Source organism: Penicillium macrosclerotiorum (genome assembly GCF_028827735.1).
Source record: "Penicillium macrosclerotiorum strain IBT 26536 chromosome Unknown utg000009l_segment0_segment0, whole genome shotgun sequence".
Lineage (NCBI taxonomy): Eukaryota > Fungi > Ascomycota > Eurotiomycetes > Eurotiales > Aspergillaceae > Penicillium > Penicillium macrosclerotiorum.
In genome coordinates, this window is record NW_026643088.1 from 371827 (window position 1) to 397066 (window position 25240).

The following is a 25240-nucleotide window of genomic DNA, read 5'->3' on the forward strand; positions in this document are numbered from 1 at the left end:
AACAAATGGAAAATCTCGCCAGAGCGGAATAGGCGAGGAGCCAGTGCGGATCCATCTCCCGTCCTATTGCACGATCCAGTCGGACTCAGGTGATAAGGGCTGAGACTCTCCGGAGATGGCCATGGAACATCGCTTGGCCTTAAATCCCGTGTTTAGCTCGCTCAGAGAGCGGCCGGGGCCCTGCGACTGGAACGATTGCCGAAGCCCGCCCCGCTGGCGATGCTTAGTTTGACAAGCCACGCGCGGTGGCTGCTCGCTGTTGATATGTCTCATCGTCTAGTGCAGAGACTGTCCCGCATCGTGCCCAATCAGCCCACTCGCTGCGAAATAGCTGTCTTGCCCGCCTCTTGCAAGCGGAGAAACCTGTCTGTGATCATGATACCCTGCCGACGCTAGGCCGTGCTTCTGGCGGCCTTGTATTTCAAGGAGCTCTCCCCCCTGCTCGGGGAAAAGCTGCTCCAGCGTGCGTCTCCGTCTTTCTTTTTCCTGTCTGACGTGCTGTCATGTTGTTGCGCCAATTGTATGCCACCTTGGCCATTGCGGCCCTTTCTGAGGCTGCTCCAGCTCCAGTTAAGCATGTTATGCATGAAAAACGCGAGCGGCACTCGTACGATTGGGTCAAGGGTGACCGGGTCGAGGCTGATGCTGTGTTACCTGTCCGGATTGGACTGACGCAGAACAATCTTGACAAAGGTTATGACTATCTGATGGAGGTGTAAGTACAATTGCATTTTGCGGGTGTTCGTGGGATATGAATAAGAGGTCGGGCTGAATGAGCTGCTAATCTGCCATTACACACAGATCTGACCCAGAATCTCCGAAATATGGAATTCATTGGTCCCCTGAGCAGGTGCATGACATGTTCGCCCCTTCTGCAGAAGCAGTGGATGCGGTGCGGGACTGGCTTCATGATGCGGGTATTGACAAATCTCGGGTCGTCCACTCGGACAACAAAGGCTGGCTGGCTTTCGACGCCTATGCTCACGAGGCAGAAAAGTTATTTTTGGCTAAATTTTATGAGCATAAGCACATCAGTACTGATAGTGTCAAGATTGGATGTGACGAGTAAGATGATGCTCTTTTTTCGCACATGGGATGATGATCTGTATTGCTAATTGTCAAACAGGTACCATGTTCCAGCACATCTTCAAGGACACGTCGATTATATTACTCCGGGTGTGAAGCTGACCCCTGTTATGAAGAAGCACACAAAGGCGAAGCGGGCATCCCACTTGAAACATGTGAAACCAAATGCTCAAGCGGCTTCATCCACCGAAAGCCACACGTCAATTCCGGCCAAAGCATTATCACTTGCTTCAGATCTGCAGGGATGTGGCTACAACATGACCCCGACCTGTATCAAAGCTCTATACGACATCCCGGATCCGACGAAATCTGCGAAGGGCAACTCGCTCGGCCTCTATGAACAAGGTGACTACTTTGCCAAGTCGGACTTGGATCTTTTTTACAAGGAGTATGCCCCATGGGTTCCGCAGGGCACTTATCCTATCCCAGCGTTGATCGATGGAGCAAACTACTCCGTGCCTGCGTACAGCTCTCTCAACACCGGTGAATCGGATATCGATATTGACATGGTGTAAGTAAAGTTATTATAGATTTATAATCGAATTCAGGTACTGATGAGAGGATCAGGTACGCATTGATCTACCCCCAAACAGTGACTCTGTACCAGGTCGATGATCAGCTCTACGAGCCGGAAGAAGTTGCGACCACCAACTTGTTCAACACTTTTCTTGATGCTCTGGATGGGGTATGTTTCCATTGTGGTTTACATTTTTCGTTCTGCGTATCTGACATTCTTAGTCATATTGTACCTATAGTGCCTACGGTGAGACTGGCAACGATCCGGATATTGATCCAGTCTATCCCGATACTCGTGCCGGTGGCTACAAAGGTACATGCCCCAAAAGTAATGTCTAGGATTAAAATGCTGACAACAATCCAGGCAAGCTTCAATGTGGTGTTTACAAGCCCACGAACGTCATCAGCGCTTCCTATGGGCAAGCTGAGGCGGATCTCCCTATCAGCTATACTAAGCGCCAGTGCAATGAGTTCATGAAGCTCGGTCTACAGGGTCACTCAATTCTTTTTGCATCCGGTGACTATGGCGTTGCCTCTTTTGCCGGAGATGGCTCTGAGAATGGATGCTTGGGTCCTGAGCAGAAGATTTTCAACCCACAATATCCATCGAACTGCCCTTATGTGACCTCCGTGGGAGGTACCATGATCTACGAGGACCAGACAGTTGAGGACCCCGAGAGTGTCATGCACGTCAACCTCGGCGGTACAGCCTCCAATTTCAGCACTGCTGGTGGATTTTCAAACTATTTCCCTCAGCCCAAGTACCAAAAGGATGCCGTCAAGAAGTACTTCGAGAAGGCTGATCTGACTTATCCCTACTACTCGGAGTTCAGCGTCGACGTCAATACAACCAAGGGACTATACAACCGCATCGGACGGGCGTACCCTGATGTCGCGGCTAATGGGGCGAGATTCCGTGCGTACACCGACGGCTATGATTATCACTATTATGGGTCGAGTCTTGCTTCACCGCTGTTTGCCTCAGTACTCAACTTGGTATGTTATGCTTTCGGCCTTGAACTCCATGATGATATCTGACAACTTTCTTTTTTAGATCAACGAGGAGCGCCTTGCAGCTGGAAAGGGCACAGTCGGCTTCGTAAACCCTGTCCTGTATGCCCACTCTGATGTCCTCAATGATATCACCAACGGTACGAATGCTGGCTGCGGCACATATGGATTCAGCGCTATCGCAGGTTGGGATCCGGCAACCGGCCTCGGTACCCCCAACTACCCCAAGATGAAGAAGCTGTTCTTGTCTTTGCCGTAAGGCTCTTTGTGAGAAGAGATAGGAATGTTAATAGAGGTGTATTGTTGGGGTCGCTTCAATATTCTTGTCTATAGCTGTTTATACTATCAAATATTCTTATTTCTCTTTCCAAATTGCTGAAGATATCCTGTTCCGGAGTATCTATTATTGTCGTGACTTCATGATAATGCCTTCATCATCTTCCAGAAAATATACGACATTCCCAGCTTCTGGATTCTCCCTTTCTACCGACTCGCATTGACAGGAGCAGGTCAAACATATTCTTAGCTCAGTCGTTTGAAATTTAGCTTTAACTTGTACTGTATGGCAGCTTACAGTTTATAGAATTATCAGGTCGCCTTGCGGTCACTCCTAAGGTACTACAGCTCCCCGTGATTTTTTGATACAGCTGCGAGAGGGTAATAGTAATTAATTAATGGTATGGTAATAAATTTCACCACACATTTGCTAAATATGAGTATTATATAATCCGCGAGAAAGCGTCTAAACTATGAGCATTCACGTTTTTTTATCGTAGATGTGCTGGGTTTGTGTCTATCTATGTGGCTATGAGCCCCGCCCGATTATACTAAAATGTAATGCCTAGCGGTCAGACGTATAGAAATAATAGGTACTGAACCAGGGTGCTCTACGGCAAGCCTGAGAATGCAGGTAGGATGAGATAGGTCGGTGAACAGACCAACAAAGCACCACACACCACGATGGAGGAAGCCTCCCAAAAGGGAAAGCAGAAGCAGATGAAGCGAGAGTGTGAAAGTTGATTCTCTCCCTATCGGAGATGCGAAGCTATATCCTGTAAAGACTGTGTACCAGAAAGATATCCTCCAATCAGAGACCTCCCTAGTGTTGGCCATTTCCCCACTGCAGTACTTACTACACAGGAACTCCATACATAATTTCCTTCTGTGGCATCTCTAGCATATACGACCACAGGGTGTAAAGGACAGGTCTTCCGGTCCGCTCAGCGATACTTAGGCCACATTAAACTCGCGGCCAATTCTGAATGTGCCCTGAGTTCTAAAACAGACTTACATTTGATCTTCAAGTAGAGATTGGATGGTATACGGAGACTGGGGTGAGAGCGGGTGAGAACAGGGTATGCATCCTCACCAGCATCTATCCTAGACCACTCACTCCCCCACCTTCACTTAGGTTATAACACGTCACTGGTGTCAAATTATGGTTCCCATCGCTTGGCGCCAATGGTCATACATACGGATCAAAGGGATTCACCGAATTATAAAAGACTCCCCAAATTCTAAATCAAGCGGAAGATGACCAAAGGCGGACAGAACAACAGCGGAGGCCAGGAGAGGAATGAAATATACAATTTAGTGATAAGAGGTCTTTTCTTCGAAATCTGCTACCATCTGCTTTCCCGGTTTCCCGGCCTTCATGGGCCAGCACTCCGTCACAGTCCACAAAACGAAAGATCCTGGCACCTCAGGGGAAATACTGCCCGGCACGACTTCTGCCCTGGACAGATTGCACCACTGTACAACAAGAGATGTATGATTCAGTTTGCAACTAACTTTACGCAAAAACGTTATACCCCCCGGGAGTTCCTTTTAAAAGTCCCACATTGAGCACGTCTTGCCGAATCATTAGGCAGTAAGAGACACCCTGAAAGCAATCGCGGAAGTATCAAAATGATTATGTTAAACTTTCAATACATCCACTGAATATAGTCAGACCAAGACATTGATGCAAAGCATGCTTTGATTCTTCGCTTCTCTCTCCATGACCCTGGGCCATTGAAAGATTGAAAGAGAAGTAAAGGATCTTCAAAAAGGGTTGAGGTTGGGGACTCGCCCGGTGCTGGCTGGATCTTGGGGTTGACTAAAAAGTTTTTCTTATGCTGCTATCTCCCAGTATCATCAAAGATAAAGTAACCACGTCATCATAGATATTCTGTCTATTACTGGATGCTGTGACATCTTGGTCATCATTTTGCAAAGCCGGATTTGCCGCTGCTTTACGTCCAGTTTCTCCATTCTTACCAGGCATCATGCATGCATGCCCTCACCAATTCATGAAAGGTCATTGGTATTTGCCCCACAGAGTTGCATATCACATGCGACCCGCATATGTGATGTTTCTGCATAAGCCTAGACATTCTCATCCAATCATGCTATAGAGCGGACCGGATATGACACTTGGCGAAATTATAAATGTGTCTAGAAATATTGCATGAGCAGTACGAATCCCTGACATTGGAGATAATTTATTTCTGGGAACTCTGCCTCAAGTTCTCAAGATGCCGATAAGTATCAAAGAACCAAGATGAACATTGAAATTGGAGAAGTCATCGTTTTCGTATAATCAATTTGCATGATGGAACCAGGATTGCTGTGGTTGCTCCTCGTCCTGCAGCATGTACCAAGTCGACAGGTCCAACCAATCCTTGAGAAACATGGTGTGTTATGCATGCAGATACGGCCTTCTTTTTGTCCAGCATACTGCGTTTGAGATTACATGCACCTCTGCAGGCTGGATGATGGGAAATGCTTACTGAAAATGGAAATGCGGGGGAGATGATTACCTGGATTTAACATTCTCCCATTATATAGAGGTTCGCTTGTTCTCGTATGACTTGCTGCAGACTTGCAGCATCGCTCCCGCAATCTGATCACGAACCTATATGTCAGCTACCTTTGCCTTACTGATACTAATTCTTGTCTAAATATAGCAGTTGACAAAGTCACCAGACGCAGTACGCCGAAATGGGCATAAGAGAACTGATTGAGCTTGACAAAGCTGCTCTTCTTAAATACTTTGCTGCTCTCTGCATTGCTTGGTATATTATCTCCTCTGTCACAACATGGTATAAACTTCGTCACTTTCCAGGTCCCTTCATATGCAAGTTCTCCAACCTTTGGTCAATCTATCATCAGCTTGCTGGAGACGTGGGGCCCGCATACCTGAAGTTGAGCAAATATAACTCACCCCTTGTCCGCACTGGGCCACATTTCCTAGTGACCACAGATGCGGATGTCTTCAAATATGTCAATGGCGCCAGGAGTCCTTATCAGCGTGATCCGTGGTGGTCCGTTACTCGACTCGACCATAAAAGGTCCAGTCTAGCAGACACCCTGGACATAGCCACGCATGACAGCAAAAAGGCCAAGCTAGCTGGAGGTTACAGTGGACGTGAAGTCAACCTCGAGAGTGCTATCGACGAACAGATAGCGAAATTCGCCGATACCATACGAAGAAAGCAAATAGCTAAGAATAAAGTCGACTTCGCGAGCCTTAGTCGGTTCTTCACTCTCGACGTCATTACTAGACTCTCATACGGCAAGGAGTTCGGGTGGATGGAAGCTGATAAAGACTTGTATGGGTATGCTACAGAGGTTAACAAAGTAATCTCCATATCCTCCATGGTAGCAGATGTTTCATGGCTGCACCCATTGGTGCGCTGGCCTTTCTTCAATAGTATGATAAAACCCGACCCAAGAGCGGAAACTGGGTTGGGTAAAGTCATTGGGTATGTGACAAAAAGCTTTCCCTTCTGTTAACGGTCTCTCTTTTACTATACCTTTTTTCAATTCTTCACTGACCTGGCGTACTTCATAACCAAGCCTTGGACGGGCAATAATTCAAAAAAGATTTGCCGAGGATAACAAAGATGAGAAGGATATGATTGGGTCTTTCATGCGCCATGGACTGAACATGCTCGACATTGAAAATGAGACCTTGATCCAGATATTCGCCGGCTCTGATACTACTGCCACCGTAATCCGCTCTGTTATGTTGCATTTGACGGCGACGCCGAGAGTCTGGTAAGTCGTTCCAAGCAGGGGATCGCACTGTATCATACGGATGACTGTATATTTTTACTAATTTACCTACCGATATAGTACGTATAAAATCCATCCCTGAACCCTACAAATACCTCCAATCACTGCAAGAGAATGTACAGAAACTGGGCAGAAATTATGTTCTTCATACTGAAGTGATGCTATTTTCTATGTTCCAGACTTGCGACTTAAGAATGAGATCAAAAATGCGATCCCCAGCGGCAAAGTATCTACCCCAATAACCTTTGTGCAGGCTCAATCTTTGCCGTATCTCCAGGTACGTTCACATACCCAGCTCTCGAATCATGATTCGGTCATTCAGAACCAGTCTATTATTTAGCATTTGTGGTTCTATAGCAAAGACCAAGCACTTATATACCCCTTCACATAGGCTGTTATCTGGGAAGGCTTCCGTATGCGACCCGCCGTGACATATGGCCACTTCAAAGTTGTGCCTGAGGGCGGCGACACGATTGCCGGTATGTGGGTTCCTGGAGGAACTGCCATCGGTCACAGTCACTTCGCCACGATGCACGAAAAGCGCATCTTTGGTGATGATGCAAACGTGTTTCGCCCGGAGAGGTTTCTGGATGATCCGAACGCACAAGAAATGCAACGTACAGTCGAGCTGGTATTCGGGACTGGCCGCTGGATGTGTGCCGGCAAGCAGGTTGCTTTAATGGAGCTGAATAAGGTTTTCTGGGAAGTGAGTGATAGAGGAAACTGACATCCTATGCCCTATTCCTATTCCTGACTAAAAGACCTTTGTTGCCCTCACCCGTCTTGTCGAAGTGTTAAATAGTGGATCCGGGGAGCAGGCTAATCAATTTGAGCAGTTGTTGCGCCAGTTTGACTTCCAGCTGGTGGACCCAGACAAGCCTGGGTGGAAGGAAAGTTCGCGCGTGGTCTTCACGCATAGTGATATGTGGATGAAAATCACAGAGGCTGAAAATCAATCGCAAATAGTGGAATAAATTGAAGGTATAAGGCTTATTCTAGTACGGGAATGTCTTCATCTCTTCATAACGTTGTTAGCCATCGTTGAAATGTGGTATTTTGCTTGTGGCTTTAAGCTTTACTCTTCGCAGATGTTCATTCAGAGAAAGAATGTATATGGGGTCTATATCACTTACTACCACTGAGGGTATCTCCACCAAACGATTTAATCTCATTTGATAGCAGAGACTGGGGTCCTTCTTTGAAGATATATCAACATACTCTAAACTGAAGCCTCGTTCTAGTCAAATCAAGAGATATCCATCATATCGCATGATGAGAACTATGACAAAGAAAAATAAAGATTAAGCTACGGGGCTAGGATTATTTGTCGTCCCTTTGTGTTAAAACTATAGCGTAGCTTTTTCACCCATGACCACAGCCCCGACCTTACCCTTTCTAGTGACGCCTAATACTGGATTTATACAGTCGAATAAAAACTAGACCATAGTTTATGTCAGTTAATTAAGTAGTCAATGTCATGGTGATAGAGAACCTGAAACTTTAGCTGCTAGATTTTGAGATTCCAGAAAGCCTTTTTGGAAAGCCATGACTCTGTTCAATTCCATACAGATACTTGCTGTCTACAGTCAAATATTTCTGCTCTAAAATCTGTGTATTTGATCTTTCGAGAAACCTAAACGCCCAAGAATACCCTGGCCATTTCTTGATCCCACCAACGAATCCTCCATCCTCGGCGGACCGCAAACAAAAACTTTAGTATCCTGATCTGAGTCCCTAGAAATGATGTCTCGCAGTAGCTCTTCTGTCACATAGCCCTTGCGGAAAGAAGAACCTTCCTGTTTCGGGTGACTGACGGTATAGATATAGTTGAAGCGATCAGGGAATCGGCTCTTATATTCCTCAAGCTCATCTTGAAATAGCAGGTCTTGCTCGCTATTGACACCAAATACCAGGCTAATCTTGGTTTCATCGTGAGGATTGCTCAAAACACCCCGGATCAATTGGTAAATCGGGGTAATCCCCGCACCTCCGGCAATGAGATACACGTGGGAGAACTTGTTTGCTGTCCATGGGTATCCCTTGAGGGCCGTAACGAATGTGAGCGTATCGCCTGGTTTAAGTGAATGGAGATGGCTGCTGGCTTTGCCATTGGGGTACTGCTTAACCATGAGTTCGATCGATCCAGGCTGGTCTGGCGAATAAATTGTGAGTGAATGCTATGTTTCAAAAATGTCAAAGTCCTAGTGTATGCGCTCTCTCTCACTCACCCAGATTGCTGATCGGAGTGTAGGGTCGCAGCACAGGGAACCATTGGCCGGCTGGCCAGGAATAGGTGAGCAACGCGGCTGGCACTGTCAATATCCGGTGACTTTTCTCCCTTCTCGTACTATCACGGACACTTACACGTCAAACTGAGTCCGCTCGAGGCATCTTTGTCTGGGAATTCAAATTTAAATCGCTTCGTGTTGTGGTTCACCTTCTGAATATCTTGTAGGCGTAACGTTTTCAAGCCAAAGCTGCCGAAGACCTTCATAGGCTCAGTGGACTCTGCATGTCCCATCGGCAGCAGAAAAGACCGAGAGCCAAAGTAAGTCCCCACCCCGGCCACTGCGATTGTAGACAAAAGAGCGAATCTGGACCGAGAAGAGTGCCAGGAGAGCCGCGACGCCATGATGCTTGGTAGGCTGAGAAGAAATATCCAAGTTTAGCCCTTAAAAATCAGTCTCCAGGTTTTTTACCGAGGGATGCTCTGGGTGCCAGGGGAAGATCCATATAAGCTATTCTGTAATTGATTTAGTTTACTTCATATTGCATCCTTCCAGATCAGTTTATGATCTCGCCTTCCGGCGCCCCGGTCCAAGCCCTGCAAACACCGTACAAACACCGGCAAAATCCGCCAAAGACCGTCTCGGGAGATCGCTCTCGGTGGGGCCCGATGGGCTTGAAATAGGTAGGGGTGACAAATTTTGGTTGGCGGAAGGCATGCTGATTGTCGGCGATCGAGAGCCGAACCCCGTTAAAAAGCCAACTAAAAACCGAGCTCTCGAGCTTTTACATCATGTGGTATGCTCCACCCAGGTCCGGTGCGAGATCTAGCGACTACAAAATAGAATGGACGTATTTCACCAAGTCGAATTCCTTCATTCGACTATTATTTGACTACTCCGATTCTCGCTAGATTCAACCTAACTTCTAACTTCCCACACGTAATTGTCTTCGACTCTCCAATTTCACTTTCAAGATCATGGCCTCCTATCCTGCCGGTTTCCGAGTGGCACAGGCTATTGGCATTTCCGGGGCCGCCTGGCTATCTGGTAAGTAGTTAAATCCCTTGACCTCCGAAATTTGACAGGATCTCTATTTTATAAATAAATCTTGTTCAAGTTCGCGCCCGAATATAGAATCCAAGTTCTAACATCCCTTTGCAAAGGGAACATTGCTGCCCTCAGCATGAATGTCACACCGGCTCTGCTCCAGTCCTGGCAAGAAGACAATATCCCCTTGACGTTCCTTGTCAAGCAATGGAGGAATATTTATGAAAATGGCAAAAGTCAGAACCCTCCTATCGCTGCGGCCGCAGGCATATCATTTGTCTATCTGGCCTGGTCCGTCAGATGCAGAGCACCGCAATCCAAGCCCACACTCCTCAACCGCAGCGCTCTCTTTTCAGCAGCGGCGGTGTTAGTTATTGGAATCATCCCATACACCATTCTGACTATGTCGACTGTCAACAATTCCCTACTGCAGAAAGCTCTGTCAACATCGGAGTTGGTGGAGGCGGAAACAGCCAGCTTAATTGAGCGGTGGACAACACTCAACACGCTTAGAAGCATTCTACCCCTTGCCGGGGCTATTTGCGGGATTCTGGCGTCATTATTGTAATCAAAAGGAATGGATTGGAATTTCTTCGGTCAAAATGGTATCGCTTGAAGACTGTCGGTAAACTAGTATGTGCAATCGGTTGCAACAAAATATTATGTTCGTTTAATGAGGCCTTTGTCTCACAAATTATGCAAGGCTGTTTTCTGGTGGTTTAATTATTTCTTTTTGCAATTTTCTCGTCATATTTCCTTTTGCAGCCAGATCAAAAATATTGGGCACACATTGCATTTTGAGGTAACATTGTAATTCTCGAGAGTGGTCAGTCAGCTTTGGTGAAATCAAAATCTTCTTTATTCATTCTTACCAATAAATTTTGTATACGTAAATTCTGCACTGCCCTACTACTTTTCTCAAATAAAATACTCTGTAATCCCCAACAAGCATTCCCCGCATCCTGCGTGTCATGCATCTGCAACTCGGAGTATTTCTGATTCCGATGGTACCTTACATAGTTTGGGATGACACAAGAATGAGAATAGCATGGATGCATGAAGCTGGCTGCTGAAGATCATCGGTTGCACAAATTTTGATGAGTGGTACCTGGCAAGGTATCTCGAGATGAGTCTGCCTACGAGACACAAAAGAGCAATCTAGGGGTTAATCACCTTAATTTCCAGAATACTAAGTAACGTAAACCGATATCAGCCCTTGCTCCCCTAATTCTAGGAGGGTCATTGGTAATGTTGACACACAAAAGGCTCCCTGGCCGCTAGTCAAGCCATTCGTTCGTCGAGGACATCAGGATTTCATTTGTTCGGCTCATCCCCTCTAGTACTAGTCACTCAATATATAGGCCCGACAAAAAGCAAATATCTGCATTGCTCTCCATGAAATTCCATATAGGCTGATTACTCCAATTGAACCTGTTCCAACATAATTCACCGAGTGTCATTGCTCGCCTATTAGGGGTTGCTATTCTCCCAGACACAACGGAAGCCGTCAAGTTCAGCTGCCAAGGACAAGCTCGGCATTCCTAACATGTTTGCCAAAGAGCGAATGGTACATATGACGCAGACGGGTGCGGATTAATAGGATGTTGTGTCATCGAAAATCAGCAGGAACTTTTTATCAGATTACGCCTTTCGCTGGTTTATAGGTTCAAGCGTTGCGATGATTGTGCGACCGGCTGAGAACCTGAAAAGCAGAGTGGAGAGCAGCAGACGAGAATAATCTTGGGAATATTTTTGGAGTCAGTGAGAATTAATTGTATGTCCCAAGTGTTAAAGTGAGCAGGCTGTATTTCATCAAATGTCAAATATGTTATGCCGAAAAATATGTTCTAGAAGATCCCGAGCAAAAACAAGGATACAACGAAAGAAAACCGTATCATCTTTCGCATCGACCTAGCCAAAAATGGTCTGGTAAAGGCAGGTTTGGGGTATCTTCCAATCCATCTGGACAGGGTCGCTCTATCATAAATCTCATCTTAAATATTCCTATGCATTGACCATGTCGCCAGTCTCGCTCACAAGATGGTCCTCAACGGAGACAGGGCCCTCGCCAACACCAGTCAAAATGACACGGCTGACACCATCCTTGAGAACATCCAGCACACGTGTATCAATGTTATCAAGAGAGACTCCGGGAGCAGTGACGTTGGCCAGGTTCTCGTAGAAGTGGCCCTCCCACCCAGTAGTGTTGCTGCCCAAGATGGCCTTGACAGTGCCCGCAACAAGCTCTGAATCCTTATCTTCGTAGTAGATCACAGCATTTGGACCGGCGTCGAAAGTATAGGCACAGACTGTGCGACCAACAGCACGGTTGATGTCATGCACAAGGCGCACAGCAGCACGAGAGACATCATTCATGTAAAAGATTGGGGGCCATGAGTCCAGGCAGGTAGCGTGGAAGGTGTTGGAGTCGCGCATGGTGATCTCGGCAAACTTAGGGAAGTCACGGTCACGGATAGCAGCCTCAATAGCATTCATACGCTCGGGAACAACGGACTGGGCCCGAGTGGCAAAGAGGTCTGAAGTAGCAACGGTGGTCTGCATTCCCTCGGTGCTAGGGACATCTTTCTTCTCTGCGCTGACGACCAGAATAAGAGCACGCATCTCAGGCCAGTGAGAAGCAGGGGCGACCTCCTCAGCCAAGCTATCGCTGCCGTCGGCCAGCTCACCAGTGCGCCAGGCGACATAGCCACCCATAAGCGACCGACAGGCGGAACCAGAGCCTTGACGGGCAATTCGGCTCAGCTCGCGGGGAGACTGGGGAAGTTGGTAGAGGTTTGCAACAGCGCGAACCAGAGCAGCAAATCCTGCAGCGGAACTGGCAAGACCGGCAGCGGTGGGGAAGTTGTTCTCAGAGACGATTCGGAGGGGAAGGGTGGAGAGCTTCGGCAGCGAAGCATCAGCATCCTCTAGAGACTTGCGCAGAGCACGCAGATTCGAGAGACAGGCGAGAGTCCGCTTGGATGACTGGATCTCTTGCGGCTTGCCATTCAGGTTCAAAGTATCCTCAGCGGGGTAATTGGCAGAGCAGGAGGCAGTGGTCAGGGTGCGCAGGGAGCGCTGGGAAAGGGTGACTGATAGAGAAGAGTTCGTAGGGAGATTAAGAGTAACATCACGCTTGCCCCAGTACCTGAGAAACACCTAGATTAGCATGATTCGTCTCGAGTTAGATAGACGATGAGGGGTGAGCAATGCTGACTTACTTGATAACAGCAATGTTCACAGGAGCGGTCGTAGTGGCCCGGTAAACAGGCTGGCCAGTTTGAGTCGCCATATTGCTTTGAAAGTAAATGTTTTAGAGAAAAGACGAGCAACTGCTGGGGGTACAATGGTTCAATAGGGGGTATGGGGACTTGGTTGTTGCACAAGAGGCGTTTATATTGCGGTCGGGCGGTGAGGGCAAAATTATTGCTCCGCCGGCCTTTCGCAGAGCGCCGATCTTCAATTAGCAATCATCCCGGCCTTGACGAACTCGACAACTTTGATACCTCATGGGGGCAGGCGCAAGCACTCCCTCTGCCTCGACAGAGCCACCAGCCACATGCCCTGTTGATCATAAGACACGTGAAATTTGGCTCCAACAAAATGGAGGCCAAGCACCTCATCCTCCCTCCGGGCCGGCACTAGAACCAGGACAAACGTCAACAAAACTACAACGCCCACTATCTACAGATCGAGAGGTTAGCAGTATACCTCGAGCTGGTGATCCAGATATAGCAAAATCCTGTCCGGAAGCGAATAAACAACCACCGTCGCCCTATGCAGCTTCCGCATCTGCCGCTTCCCATGGCTGCCCATCCAATGCGGAATCTGAGACTGGCCATGATGAGGCCTCCGGCAACTGGATTTATCCGTCCGAAAAACAATTTTTTGAAGCGCTGATGCGCAAGGGAAACACTCCAGAGTCAGCCGCAAATGCAACCGAGCTAGCGACATCGGTTGCGTCTATCATTCCCATCCACAACGCCGTCAACGAGCGCGCATGGCAGCAGATTCTTGACTGGGAAAAGAAGGCCCCTGCAACCGATCCCGGGAGCAAGAAGTGTGGCGGACCGAAATTATACTCATTCCGCGGACTCGGAGTCGACCCGCAATTCTTGAGCCCGCGTGCACGCGTCAATGGATGGCTTGGATACCAACTTCCATTTGATCGACACGATTGGGTCGTCGAGCGCTGCGGTGGCGAGCGAATCGAATATGTTATAGATTTCTACCAAGGGAGATCATCTGGAGGTAATGGATCGGGTTTGACTAGCAACACGGGCCCTGGAAAGCTGAGCTTTTACTTGGACGTTCGGCCAAAGCTCAACACATATGAGGGGTGGAAGATGAGGATGACCAAATTTATGGGGCTGTGAAGCATGCGTTTCAGACGCAACTAACTAGGCGTCAAATCTCCATCCTACGATATTGGAAGGCGAAGATGGAACATAGGCACGGCTTTAGCCAAAGCATCACCTGTATAATTCATGTATCACTAGCACCATGTACGATATTATAGTCGAAGGCCATGAGGATTGAGGAAATTGAAGTTCTCCATTCCATATACGCCACAATCAAGACAATAAGCAAATCAGAATCATAAGAAAGCTCGCGAAGGAACGCAGGGGTAGAATGCACCAGGGATATCGTTCGCAGACGTAATGAATGAAAAGAAGACCAGCATCAGGTGACAAAGGGAGAAGAGAAACGACTGAGGACCATCTATCCAAGGACAACCGCGAGAACAATAATAGTCAAAATGACAGCTAGGATAATCAGTAGACAGCATGCCTTGTTACGAGCGTTCTTTTGGTATCGGCTGGCGCTGCGCAGCTCAGTATTTGCCCCTCTAGTATCAGAGGTTACGTTTTCGACGTTCTCGCTGATAATATCGAGCTGCCCTCCTTGCTCATGGACAATGTGTGCGACATCTCGGAACAACTCGTTCAACTCGCCAACACTCTGCTCGATGTTTCGAATCTCCGCCTCCCGTTCGATAATGAGGGACTCCTGAAAATCCACTTCGCCCTGGTTTGCTAAGCGAGGTTGCTCTTCCAGCTGCTGCTGTTGTAGTTGAACATCGGAATCACCCGTTGGGTGTTCCCCTTCTTCTATAGCAGTACGGGCAGCAACCGCAGATGCACGTTGCTTCTCGAGCGCGCGACGCTGGACTGTCTGGAATTCGTCCAGGCTTGCTTTAAATTCAGATGAAAGCTTTTGTTGAGTCCATTTCTGAGAGGGCTAACAGGAAAAACTTTGTTAACCAAGGAAAGGAGAACTCCAGAGATGAATATGCTTACATTAACATCCTCCCATTGCTGGATCTTTTTCAGCCCGTCTCCGACATCTTTGAACCCTGTTCGGGTCTCTTCCAAGAGGTTATGAACTCGTTCACGCACGCGCTCTGTGTCTCGTTTTGTTCCCAGTAATGCAATCTGGTTAGATAGGCGAGAAATGTTGGATGTCAAAGTGAAGAGTTGATCAGAGAGGGACTCGGCGAGATGATCGAAGCCAGGATCGTCACGGTATTGCGGGTCGTCAGACCGGCGCATGCCGGGGGGTTGAGCCTCGAGCGAGTTGAGTCGGTCAAAGGACATGACGGATGCTTTTTGCGAAAAATGAATGAATTGCAAGACAGAAGAAGCACGAGCAAAGAGGGTGTGATAGTCTTGCGACTGTTGCTGCCTCCTCTCTCGGAACCGCGGGCCTCCTCACATGACGTACCTGCTTCACTAGTCCAAACTAAGGCTAGCGCGGTGCGCCATAATATGTGTGCGCCACGGTCACCTGACTCGATGTGGCTGACATGTTTTGATGCCTCGAAATATTCCATCATGGTGCTCTGCTTCTGATCCCATCGGCCTGTCGCATCCTGCTCTGTTCGGCCTCGATTACCAGCCATACCTGTCACTGGCCTACCAATCCCTTCTTGCAGCTTTCAAAGCTCTTGCGATGGTTATCCCGATCATGCTCTAAGTCTCGTTTCTGTCCTCGACGAGCCCCATCCCCATCCAGCTTGCAACATGGCTGCCGCCGCCCAACCTCGGCCGTACAGGCGCATCCTCACCTCAGCGCTGCATCGACGATTTGTCCATGCCTCCGCGCTTTCGCTCCTCGTGTCCTATATTGTCGCAATTGCAATAGGCGACAAAACCTCCTGTAAGTCTCCGTTGCGCGGCCTGGTCCAGCCTGTGCGATCTCGTTACTTTTTATTTTCCATCTCGACTCAGCTGACTTGATTTATGAATGGAGTCATTTGGGCATGGTTCCCTATCGGAGCTTGTGGCCTTCGTGCCATACTCCTTTTTGTCTCATCACTCTCTATCTTCGTTCTGCGTGTCGGACAAATGCACCTCGGCCCAAGAACCACAACATCCCCGATCGGCGCTTTTAAACATCTATTTCCAGTTCAGGTTGCTCAGACTTTTGGATGGTATCTTTTTTCTGCTTGGTGGTTTACTGAGATCTACCTCTGGTCGTCTTCGAAGGACGCACACCTGGAAATGGTGAAATGGGGCAGGTGCGTCAAGCTTTCTGAACAAAGGACCCTTAGGCAGACACTGATTTTTTGCATCCAGACCATATGAGCGTCCGACTTTGAACGAGAGACCGATTTACATCCACACCTACCATCTGCTCTTAGCTTGTGTTCAAGCTGGATTCCACCTCTATTATGACGAGGATCAGGTTCCTGTACCTATTAACACCCGAAACCCGAAGGCAGATGATGAGCGTACACACCCAGTGCCACCGACCTCGAAACATATTCAGAATACGCTCCCACAAGTGGTCATTTCTGGACTTAAGAGAAGCCTGGTTGTTGCCAGCATTACTCCCATCCTTTACCGCGGATTTCTTCGGCAGCGAGCATGGAGGTGGTCCTTGTATTTCGCAAAGCTCTTTTGGAATTTCTCTCGTTCCTCCGCTGAGCCCGATACTTTTCTTCCTCCCGGATTTTTCACTCTCCTCGTCCGATCTGCTTTCTCTGGCTCTCTCCTGATACTTTGCTGGCAAACAGCTAATCTCTTCTTTTCTATCTTCATTGGAAAGGAACCTTTGAAGCGTGGTCAGCCACTGACAGCCGAGGCAAAAGACCCCAACGGAAGCCTTCTCACTGGTCTGAAAACGAAGAAACAAGTCGTCAAATCATTCGCCCTATGGGAACTTGGTCTTATTAGCCAGAGTCATCCAGAGCGTCGAAAGACGATTTTCAACGAAATTGACCGGGATAACGGCTCGACCTGGACTCAAGTTCTGGACAGTTTAACAGAAGTAATCAAGGGCATTACGACACGGATTGACGCAGTCAAAGCTCCAAGACCAGGTGCTAAACCACCATCGGACTCGGAACCTTCTCAACCTATTCTTCAGACACTACCGCGATTGACAGAGCCGCCCAAGAATGGGAACATCTTCGCGGCAGCGCCGAAAGCGAGCTCTCACCAGGACAAATTTGGGGAGGCTTTCAGCTCAACTGCCAAGGCATATGGCCAATCCCCAGATTGGACTCCCAAAGCACGCGCCCGCGCCCGCGAAGTTTTGGACATGGCTTCTTCTGCCATGCTGAGCCCTGAACGAAAACAGAGACTTCTTGCTTCTACAGAGGAGTTTAAGCTCCTTACCGGAGGGCCTTCAACAACTTACAAGCCCGAAGATGTCAATCCTCTTATTGCCAACTTTCTTCGGTCCCCTATCGGCCAGCCATTGCGCCAAACATATGCCCGGCAGGCGTCGAGTGTCATCCTCAGCACACCTGACTCGGTCCTGGACCCTATTGTGGACGCGGTTGACTCATTGACACGCCTCTTAATTGCCAGTCTTGCGGAAGACCAGTATGGAAAAGTCCAGGCTGATGTTCCGGCCGTGGTCCGTCTATTCACTCAAACGATTATTTCTTTGGATGCTGTTGTGCACCAAGGTGGCCTGGACGCTCACTGGACAGATGTCAACTTCCCTCCCTCATCTGATCCGAAGGCACAAGCGGAAGCTCGTAAAGTACCAGCCGTGGAACTGGTGCTGGACACTCTGAAGAGCGGCCTAGGTGATTTATTGATAGCCTTCAAGCCATACTTTAGAGATATCGGCCTTGTCGGCAAGGATCTTCGGCTAGCAAAACAAGCAGCAGGCCTTGATGAGGAGGATGTCTCTTTATGATCTACGATGGTCTCATGTTTTCTGAACTTTTAATTTATGTTGTGTACTAAAAGCGATAGTCGCGATGGACTGGACTCGCTAGACCGATGTTTTCTGTATTACCTGTTGCGATTGGAATCGCGAAGACAAATGCATGGTTAGGCGTTTTTCAAATAGGCTCGAGTGCAAGTTATTATCAACATAATATCCGTTCTGGTTCGTAATTGTGAAGCATATTCCGTCAGGGACTCTTGTACATTTTGTTTTGGGGCTACGTTACCAATGAGCGAGTCACATGACGGCAGTTATCGTGATAACCTCATTTCCACCCAACGTGATCTTGTCTTTACTGCTCTAGCAACATTCGTGGAAGAGAAATTGCATTTCAGTCAACTGAACATATACTATTCAATGTTCTAAGGCAATGTCGCTAACAAACGTGTATCACTTGCGCCGAGTCGCCGACACTTCAGCGAAGGCATGCTTGATCTGCTATAAACCATCAACTAGTGTTTTGATAACTCCAGACAACAAGGTATGGCCTGTTGCGAAGCGAAATATATCAAATTCCAAGAAGATATTCTGTTGATTTCAATTATACCGCGGTGTTTGATACATTGGACCACTGACTCCCTTGCAGGACTTTTTCTATGTGTGCCCCGCACATCTACAAGATCGAAACTTCTGCTCACCTATTATCGATGCGGAGGGCGATGCGGCCCGACTGAAGGAACAGAAAATGGCTGAGGAGATTGAGAAAGTCAAAAAGGAATATGAAGAAAAACAAAAGCGGAGAAAAGAAAAGAAGGAATCTAGTAAAGATGAGCAAGACAAAGAGAAAGAAAAGGACAAGGACAAGGACAAGGGAGACTCAAAGGGATATGATGACCAGAAGATTGCAAATGATGAGAAGGAAAGAGATGAAAAAGTATGTTCAAGTTCAAACCCCTAACTCTTTCAAATTATAACAATTAACTTGTTGCCAGATCAATTCCATCAAGAACTCTGGAAACGAAGCAACCCCAGACAACTCACCTCGGATATTTGCTCTTCATAAGTAAGCTTTTGCTCCCGTATCCCGTTGAGACGCTGCTCATACAATGTAGAACATTTTATCAGATGCGCATAGATCGCCTCCGAGGTATCGAAATGGCCAAAAGGAATCAAGAGCGCATGAAGAATCCCTCGCTTTTCCCTTCTGTTCCAAATCGCGAGATCTAACTTAGAAACATGAAATGATTATGTGATGCATTAGCTTTCTGATTTCCGAACCGAATACGTCAATTATACGACATCCCTGGTTATTGTTATTAATATCTTAATTACTTTCGTTCAAGCCATGCCAACCGGGATGCTGAAAGTCATCTCATGACCACACAAGCATAGCTAAGCATAGCTCAGCAGAAAGGAACATAGAGATGACTTCAAAGAGCATATTTCGCCTGTCACATCTACCGCTATACGAGTCACTATCTCAAAATTTGCTCACGTCAGGCTACCCCTCCTTCCGGGCATCTGACTACGGATGCCAGCGGATGCAACCACGCATTGGAAGCCCCTCGGCTATGCTATTTGATGATCTTGCGTGTTATTCAATGCCAAGAAGGGCTTTGCCTTGAACCTTTACCTGTGCTTTCCCAAGAAGGAAATTATCATGACGGAGGATTCCGCACTGGCAAAGCTTGCGCTGGTGTCACACTGGTCAACGCCGACTGCATCGCACCACGGGACTGCAAGGACTCCAACATGCGCGCTCCGCAAACACTTCTTCCTAGTTGGTCAGTGTCTACATGAAAATGGCTAGGCTCTGAATCCTGCGGAATTGGAAGTATGTCCGCGAACGCCCTGTCGTTGGGCTGAGAGAAGCACAGTCCACAAGTTGATCGGCCCTCACTTGACGCCCTTCGCCCTGGGCTTAAAGTGCTCCATGCAAGGCGTCCCACCTCGACCCGTCCACACAGCCAGGGCATATCGATTGCTCGCTTGGGCAATACAACGCGACTGGCAACCCGGTTTCGAGCCGTCGGGTAAAGTGACAAGGCTCACTGCGCTTCGACAAGGAAGTAGCGACAGCACAGACGGGGTGTACTAGGTTAGATCTGTTCGGTTAGTGGGGTGCAATTTGGGGATAAGCACTAAAGTGGTGGCCGTTGAGGCGAAGCATGAGAACCCAAACCCCTCTTACAGAAAACCGCCCCCGTCAGCCCTAGCAGGCTATCGTATTCGCCGATCTTTGGATCGGGTAGGTTTCCCAGAGTTCTATCTACATGTGTTTCTCTATGGTCTGGTGATGGTGTCAACCTTGTGAGACTCTGTTAGAGACTTGGAAATGAGGCTCTGTTGGAAGACTGATTATGTCTGAGGATGGTCAATAGATCTTGGAAGACGTTCTATGATTCATGTAAAGAGTCCGGCCTTGTTTGCAAATATAGATGATTGTTCATTGCATGATTGGCCGTCTTCAGTAGCCTACGGAGTTAATAGACTCCTCAATATTTCCCTTGTCCAGACATCCTGATGCAGTCGTGCATGTAGCTATAGCATCTGACAACAACTTTACTAAATATATATCCACCCCACAAGTACGTTCTGATATTCATAACCATTAGTATAGCCTAACTGCCTAGAATGCGTCACTAGGCTATTTCAATATATTTCTTTAACCCAGCAAAAGCGGGCCATGACTTCTTATGAGGCTCTATGGTGATCCCAAGGTCTATTGGGGAGGATGCCTGGTAGGCTTCCACACGCAACCATCACAGGACCTCGCAAACTAGCCCTTCTGGCTTAGTGCACCCGATAGCGTCAAGTCATCTAAGAATTCTCGTGCGCAAGCCACGACTTGGTCAACGATGCCCCCAGGGCATCACGTAATGGACGCGTTGGCAGTGGGCGTAGTTGATCTTGGCGCGATGAGAAACCCTAGAAGGTTGGCCTGCATGAAGCTAATGAAATGCTTCCCTAAGGAAGATCGCCGAGATCTACCCTTCAAAAGCGATTTCCTAACATGGTAACCAGCAGTCCACAAGTCTCACGCTTACAAATTTACGCTGAAAGAGTCATTAAGTGCGAGACAGATCAACAAGGTGGTAGATCCCGAGCAAAGAATTCCTATGGATGTAAACCCAGATGGTTCCCCCCCCCTCTCCCCCATCTCAGGCCAATCTACTCCGTCCTTGATGCTCCGCAAGTATATCTCCGGGACCCAGTGCCAACCGACACAAGCCACTCTCCCCCCACCGAGACAGCCTAAATCGTTTATTGATGCCACACGCTTATGCAAGGCGATCACACTACCGTAGCAGGTAAAGGGTCCATCCCAAAAAGCGAAAGTTTATCCAGTCTAGTGAGCGCCTCGGACCAAGGATGGATGGGATGGGGAAAGCTATCAGATCAGCTCAAGTCAATCGCCACCACTCACGCTCATGGATATCTTTACCACGGCGGCAACCAGTCATTCGGGCTCCACCGACAAGCTGAGAGCTTCTGCTGCAAGGCAGTGCACTGCCCCACCCCCACCAGGGCTGCGACTCTGCCAATGACGCCCGGTCCTGACAGGAGTATGTATGAGGGAGCTTAGTCGCCTCTCAGGGGGTGGCATTCCAGGGCTGGTGTCTACGAAGTACCTCTTGTCTGTCCCAGAGCTGCCTGGGTCCCTCTTTAGGGCCGGGATAGCCGTCGAAATCATCAAGCTCGGGACCACTTCGAGGCACTGGCATGGTGCCCGATTCGATGAACTCAGACGGCCCCGCCAGAAGTCCCCAAGTCCCCTAGTCCCCTAGTTTCACGATGACCGCTTTTCCAGTCGGGCGTTGTTCTACTTGTCCAGCCGACCTACGATCCCATTGAGCCGAGACAACATGCTGACCATTGTATTGTCTCATCAGCTGGTGCTCCCATCGTGTCCATCGTGTCCATCGTGTTTATCGTGCCCCCGTCTTCCTCGTCGCTCTGATCTTTCGCCATCTAGGGCTAGGTATGTAATGACCGTCACAAACGCGTAAAACCAATACGCACCGCCAGAACGGTCAAGCCAATCGGGAGCAGCAGGAAGTCGGCCCACTTTTGCACAGCCTCCTTCACTTGTCCTGATTCCTCCCAACCTTGGAAAGTCCCCCTCCCTGAAGGGGCAAATAATCACCGTCTCGGTTCCATCCCAGCGTCATTGGCGTCTGGCCTCGCTGATCTTGAGATGAAACACGGTGCGCTGCAATTTGCACAGTTGTGACAGCGCGCCTGGGATGTGGGGCCTATAGAACCTCGTGGAGGAACTGGATCAGGGATCGGTGGAAAGTGGAGAGAGAGCGCGTGCGCGCGAGGGACAAGAGAAAGCGAGGGCCGGGCTGACGAACAGCGTCTTGCCGATGACATGCACTTCTGCCACCGCTCATCATCCTCCCCATCCTGTGCCGTGGGCGTTCCAGAATCCGAGTCATGTTTGTTCGCTTGGCGCGCGACTAAGCCGTGGTCTGGCCTGGATGGTTTCGGGACGCCCCCTTCAGCCACGAGTCGACATGTACGTATACACCCACGCCTACTGGCCCGTCGGCGTGATGCAGCCCTAAGCTTCGTCCTCCTGGTCAGGGCCTGGATGGCTGGTCCAGTGGCCAGCCTGATTGGCTGGCGGGGATAATCGGTCGTCTCACATCGCCGATGCTGTATCACGGCGAGCTTGTGTAAGGCTGCACACTGCTTAATGGGGTGCTTTGTGGCGAGAGTCATCTACTACTCCAGTCGTTGTGGTGGCCATGGCTGAGGAGGATGCGAAAGGCGGACAGGAACAGGACAAGCTATAAAGAGCCTCGTATTGGCCCTTATTTTGATCCCCATATAGAAACCCGGGTTAACGGGAAACAAGTCAGCAGAGCCGCTGATTTGTGCTGGATTCGTCTAGCTCTTGGTTTTTTTTTTTTTTTCGGTCTCGGATACCTCTTCGTATTTTCAACTTGACGGCTACCAAGGCTGACGGAGACTGGATCTAGAAAGGAGTGGATCGGGTTTGCGCGCCGGGGCACAGGCTAAAATGTGGCTCTGATCGCCCGACTCCTTTCGTCCTGGGCTGGCTGGAGGACGGAGCGCCGGCGGAGTTTGAGCCTCACGGTTCTCCTTGCTGACATCAGTTCACCCAGAGATCAGATCGGGCAGGTGAGATGTGCAGAAAGCTCAGATGCGCTATTGCCTCCACATGACGCAAGTGGCCGACGCAGACAGGGAAGTGTCGACGAGGGAGAAACTATAGATCAATCGGTTGGCTCAAAAGTATAGTTCAATTGAGGTGCCCCAATTGACTTCTGGTCTTTTGTCCATCGGGCGTGTGGCAAATGCAATACGCAATCTTAAAATAGCAAACACTGATTTACATAGGTGAATCAACAGGGTAGAAATTCGCTTAGATTATTTTCATGGCACGTAAGTCTATATGCATATATGGGGGTTTCATAGATCGTTCAATAAGGAGGCGTTATCAAAGATTGCCCCGCCCTGGGTTCGAGTCATTCGTTTCGGTTCGCCGCATCCCTGGCGGCATACGAATCCCCAAAGCTGGGGGACTCCAGAGCCTCGTGTCGAATTCATCCGATTGGCAATATCTACTCGGGCTTTGGCGAGACCGATGGCGGGCACCACCCATCCTCCACAGCTACATTGCATGCCCTGCCAGGCGAATTTGCCGACGTTAGCCCCACAGCCTGGGTTGGGGCAAGTAAGGCGGCCTGATAGGGGAGCATCGCTAGCGTAATCGGTGTATGTGGAATCGGCATCAGGGTCGGCGCCATCTTCGACTGAGGCTGGGAAGAGACTGGGGCGCATCCACTTCAGCGGGTGCAGGAAGATATGTGCGCATTCCATATTTGGTTGAGCCCTTGGATTGTAGCCCGACTTGGGGTCGTGCGGGATGATGAACGGACTTGTGGCCAAGGTGCGCCTGTTGGTTAAAATTAGCTGTCTTTTCATGTTGAGGAAGGCAGGTGTATCCTGTCCTGTAAATAGAATACGAACCGGCATTTGCGACACTTGATCTCCTCTGTGCGTCCAGTGCTATCTATCTGAGACTTAGGCGAATGTTCGTCTTCGAAACGCACCGACCTCATCTCTGGAGCACGGCCACACGCCACACTCTCCTCAACATCCCGGCGATACAACCAGCGCCGATATAGTGGATGTTCGGTGACATCATCTGGGCAGCCCATCTCATAGTAGAGCTCTAACTGTTGCATAAAGCCATCATTAGGCTCACAGAGTGGCCGGGATTGCCTCAGAATCTCCAGCGCAGATTGCGGTGTGAGGGCACCAGGCTGCTGGTGGAGCAAATAGGCAATGCAGACAGTTGCGGACCGGGACTTCCCCATTGCACTAGATCGACATCGTCAGTTCCTGCATCTCGTACCCAAAAAAGCAGATCCGTCATGCGTTTCGGGTTCGATCAATACTCTAGAAGCAGGGTATACAGTAGGTCAAGAGCAAAAAGAACAAAATGTCCAATAGAAGCCATGGGGAACAGAATAGACTCCAGCCACATGTAGATCGTAATTGATAACATACGAAAGAAGGCAAATAAGCAACGGCCGGAGAAACTCACGCGACCCTGGAGGGACGGCTAGAGGCAATGATGAAAAAGCAAAAGGAACCTCAGGTCCTAACAGAAAGAAAAAAATTCGAAGACGAGCAAAAAGGAATAGATGTACATGGACTCACCAGTGCACCAGGACACCCCCACCTCCATCCAAGCCAGCTTGAATGAATTTGACTGCGGTAGGGAGATGTTCCAAGAGGTTGTCATCATCAACATCATCCACATCTATGGCAAGATGCTGGTAGGGGGCAAAGGTATCATCTGCCTGGTTGAGTCGCAGTACAGAAACCACATGTGTGATATCTGCCCGTGCTAGGGCTGCTTTGTTTTTGAGGCAAATAATGCTGATAATGGCGATGGTGACCTGGTTAGCAAAATATCATGAAGAGCATGGAAGGATGTGGATGAGGAGCTGTAGAAAGAAGGGCCCACTCCATAATAGTAAACAGCAGGAAAGCTACGCAGGCAATATCGGTGAAGCAGAACTAACCCTCCGATGTAGATATTCTGGCCGGGGACCTGATTCATGGCCATGGCGATGGGGATTTGATCAATAGATCAAATATTGCACTGACAAGGTGAGAGGAAT

At 48.7% G+C, this 25240-nt stretch overlaps 10 protein-coding genes across 10 annotated transcripts; 6 read left to right on the forward strand and 4 right to left on the reverse strand.

Annotated features, from left to right (window-relative positions):
• Positions 1 to 503: 503 nt before the first annotated feature.
• On the forward strand, positions 504 to 2872 carry N7462_009313 (S53 family peptidase; the record flags this gene model as incomplete). The annotated part of the gene is made up of 7 exons (XM_057081027.1): positions 504 to 715; positions 802 to 1065; positions 1127 to 1597; positions 1654 to 1771; positions 1825 to 1915; positions 1967 to 2598; positions 2657 to 2872. The coding sequence occupies 7 exons, from the start codon at positions 504 to 506 to the stop codon at positions 2870 to 2872; spliced, it is 2004 nt and encodes a 667-aa protein (XP_056929864.1).
• Positions 2873 to 5595: 2723 nt separating this feature from the next.
• N7462_009314 (cytochrome P450) lies at positions 5596 to 7646 on the forward strand (the record flags this gene model as incomplete). Its single annotated transcript, XM_057081028.1, has 5 exons — positions 5596 to 6359; positions 6481 to 6654; positions 6829 to 6949; positions 7064 to 7378; positions 7434 to 7646. The coding sequence occupies 5 exons, from the start codon at positions 5596 to 5598 to the stop codon at positions 7644 to 7646; spliced, it is 1587 nt and encodes a 528-aa protein (XP_056929865.1).
• A 627-nt stretch (positions 7647 to 8273) lies between these two features.
• Positions 8274 to 9304, reverse strand: N7462_009315 (cytochrome b5 reductase family protein; the record flags this gene model as incomplete). Its single annotated transcript, XM_057081029.1, has 3 exons — positions 8274 to 8824; positions 8901 to 8978; positions 9037 to 9304. The coding sequence occupies 3 exons, from the start codon at positions 9302 to 9304 to the stop codon at positions 8274 to 8276; spliced, it is 897 nt and encodes a 298-aa protein (XP_056929866.1).
• Positions 9305 to 9877: 573 nt separating this feature from the next.
• On the forward strand, positions 9878 to 10515 carry N7462_009316 (anthrone oxygenase family protein; the record flags this gene model as incomplete). Its single annotated transcript, XM_057081030.1, has 2 exons — positions 9878 to 9947; positions 10064 to 10515. 2 exons carry the CDS (start codon positions 9878 to 9880, stop codon positions 10513 to 10515), a joined length of 522 nt encoding a protein of 173 aa, XP_056929867.1.
• Positions 10516 to 11951: 1436 nt separating this feature from the next.
• On the reverse strand, positions 11952 to 13239 carry mvd1 (diphosphomevalonate decarboxylase MVD1; the record flags this gene model as incomplete). Its single annotated transcript, XM_057081031.1, has 2 exons — positions 11952 to 13095; positions 13169 to 13239. 2 exons carry the CDS (start codon positions 13237 to 13239, stop codon positions 11952 to 11954), a joined length of 1215 nt encoding a protein of 404 aa, XP_056929868.1.
• Positions 13240 to 13456: 217 nt separating this feature from the next.
• Positions 13457 to 14323, forward strand: N7462_009318 (cytochrome c1 heme lyase CYT2; the record flags this gene model as incomplete). The annotated part of the gene is made up of 1 exon (XM_057081032.1): positions 13457 to 14323. One exon carries the CDS (start codon positions 13457 to 13459, stop codon positions 14321 to 14323), a length of 867 nt encoding a protein of 288 aa, XP_056929869.1.
• Positions 14324 to 14669: 346 nt separating this feature from the next.
• Positions 14670 to 15544, reverse strand: N7462_009319 (SNAP receptor PEP12; the record flags this gene model as incomplete). Its single annotated transcript, XM_057081033.1, has 2 exons — positions 14670 to 15188; positions 15248 to 15544. The coding sequence occupies 2 exons, from the start codon at positions 15542 to 15544 to the stop codon at positions 14670 to 14672; spliced, it is 816 nt and encodes a 271-aa protein (XP_056929870.1).
• A 426-nt stretch (positions 15545 to 15970) lies between these two features.
• Positions 15971 to 18101, forward strand: N7462_009320 (nucleoporin NDC1; the record flags this gene model as incomplete). The annotated part of the gene is made up of 3 exons (XM_057081034.1): positions 15971 to 16106; positions 16200 to 16467; positions 16526 to 18101. The coding sequence occupies 3 exons, from the start codon at positions 15971 to 15973 to the stop codon at positions 18099 to 18101; spliced, it is 1980 nt and encodes a 659-aa protein (XP_056929871.1).
• A 403-nt stretch (positions 18102 to 18504) lies between these two features.
• On the forward strand, positions 18505 to 19301 carry N7462_009321 (AAA-ATPase Vps4-associated 1 family protein; the record flags this gene model as incomplete). Its single annotated transcript, XM_057081035.1, has 4 exons — positions 18505 to 18615; positions 18721 to 19008; positions 19067 to 19137; positions 19187 to 19301. The coding sequence occupies 4 exons, from the start codon at positions 18505 to 18507 to the stop codon at positions 19299 to 19301; spliced, it is 585 nt and encodes a 194-aa protein (XP_056929872.1).
• A 4215-nt stretch (positions 19302 to 23516) lies between these two features.
• On the reverse strand, positions 23517 to 25185 carry dspC (dual specificity phosphatase YVH1; the record flags this gene model as incomplete). Its single annotated transcript, XM_057081036.1, has 4 exons — positions 23517 to 24003; positions 24078 to 24431; positions 24774 to 24995; positions 25142 to 25185. 4 exons carry the CDS (start codon positions 25183 to 25185, stop codon positions 23517 to 23519), a joined length of 1107 nt encoding a protein of 368 aa, XP_056929873.1.
• Between the last annotated feature and the right edge of the window lie 55 nt (positions 25186 to 25240).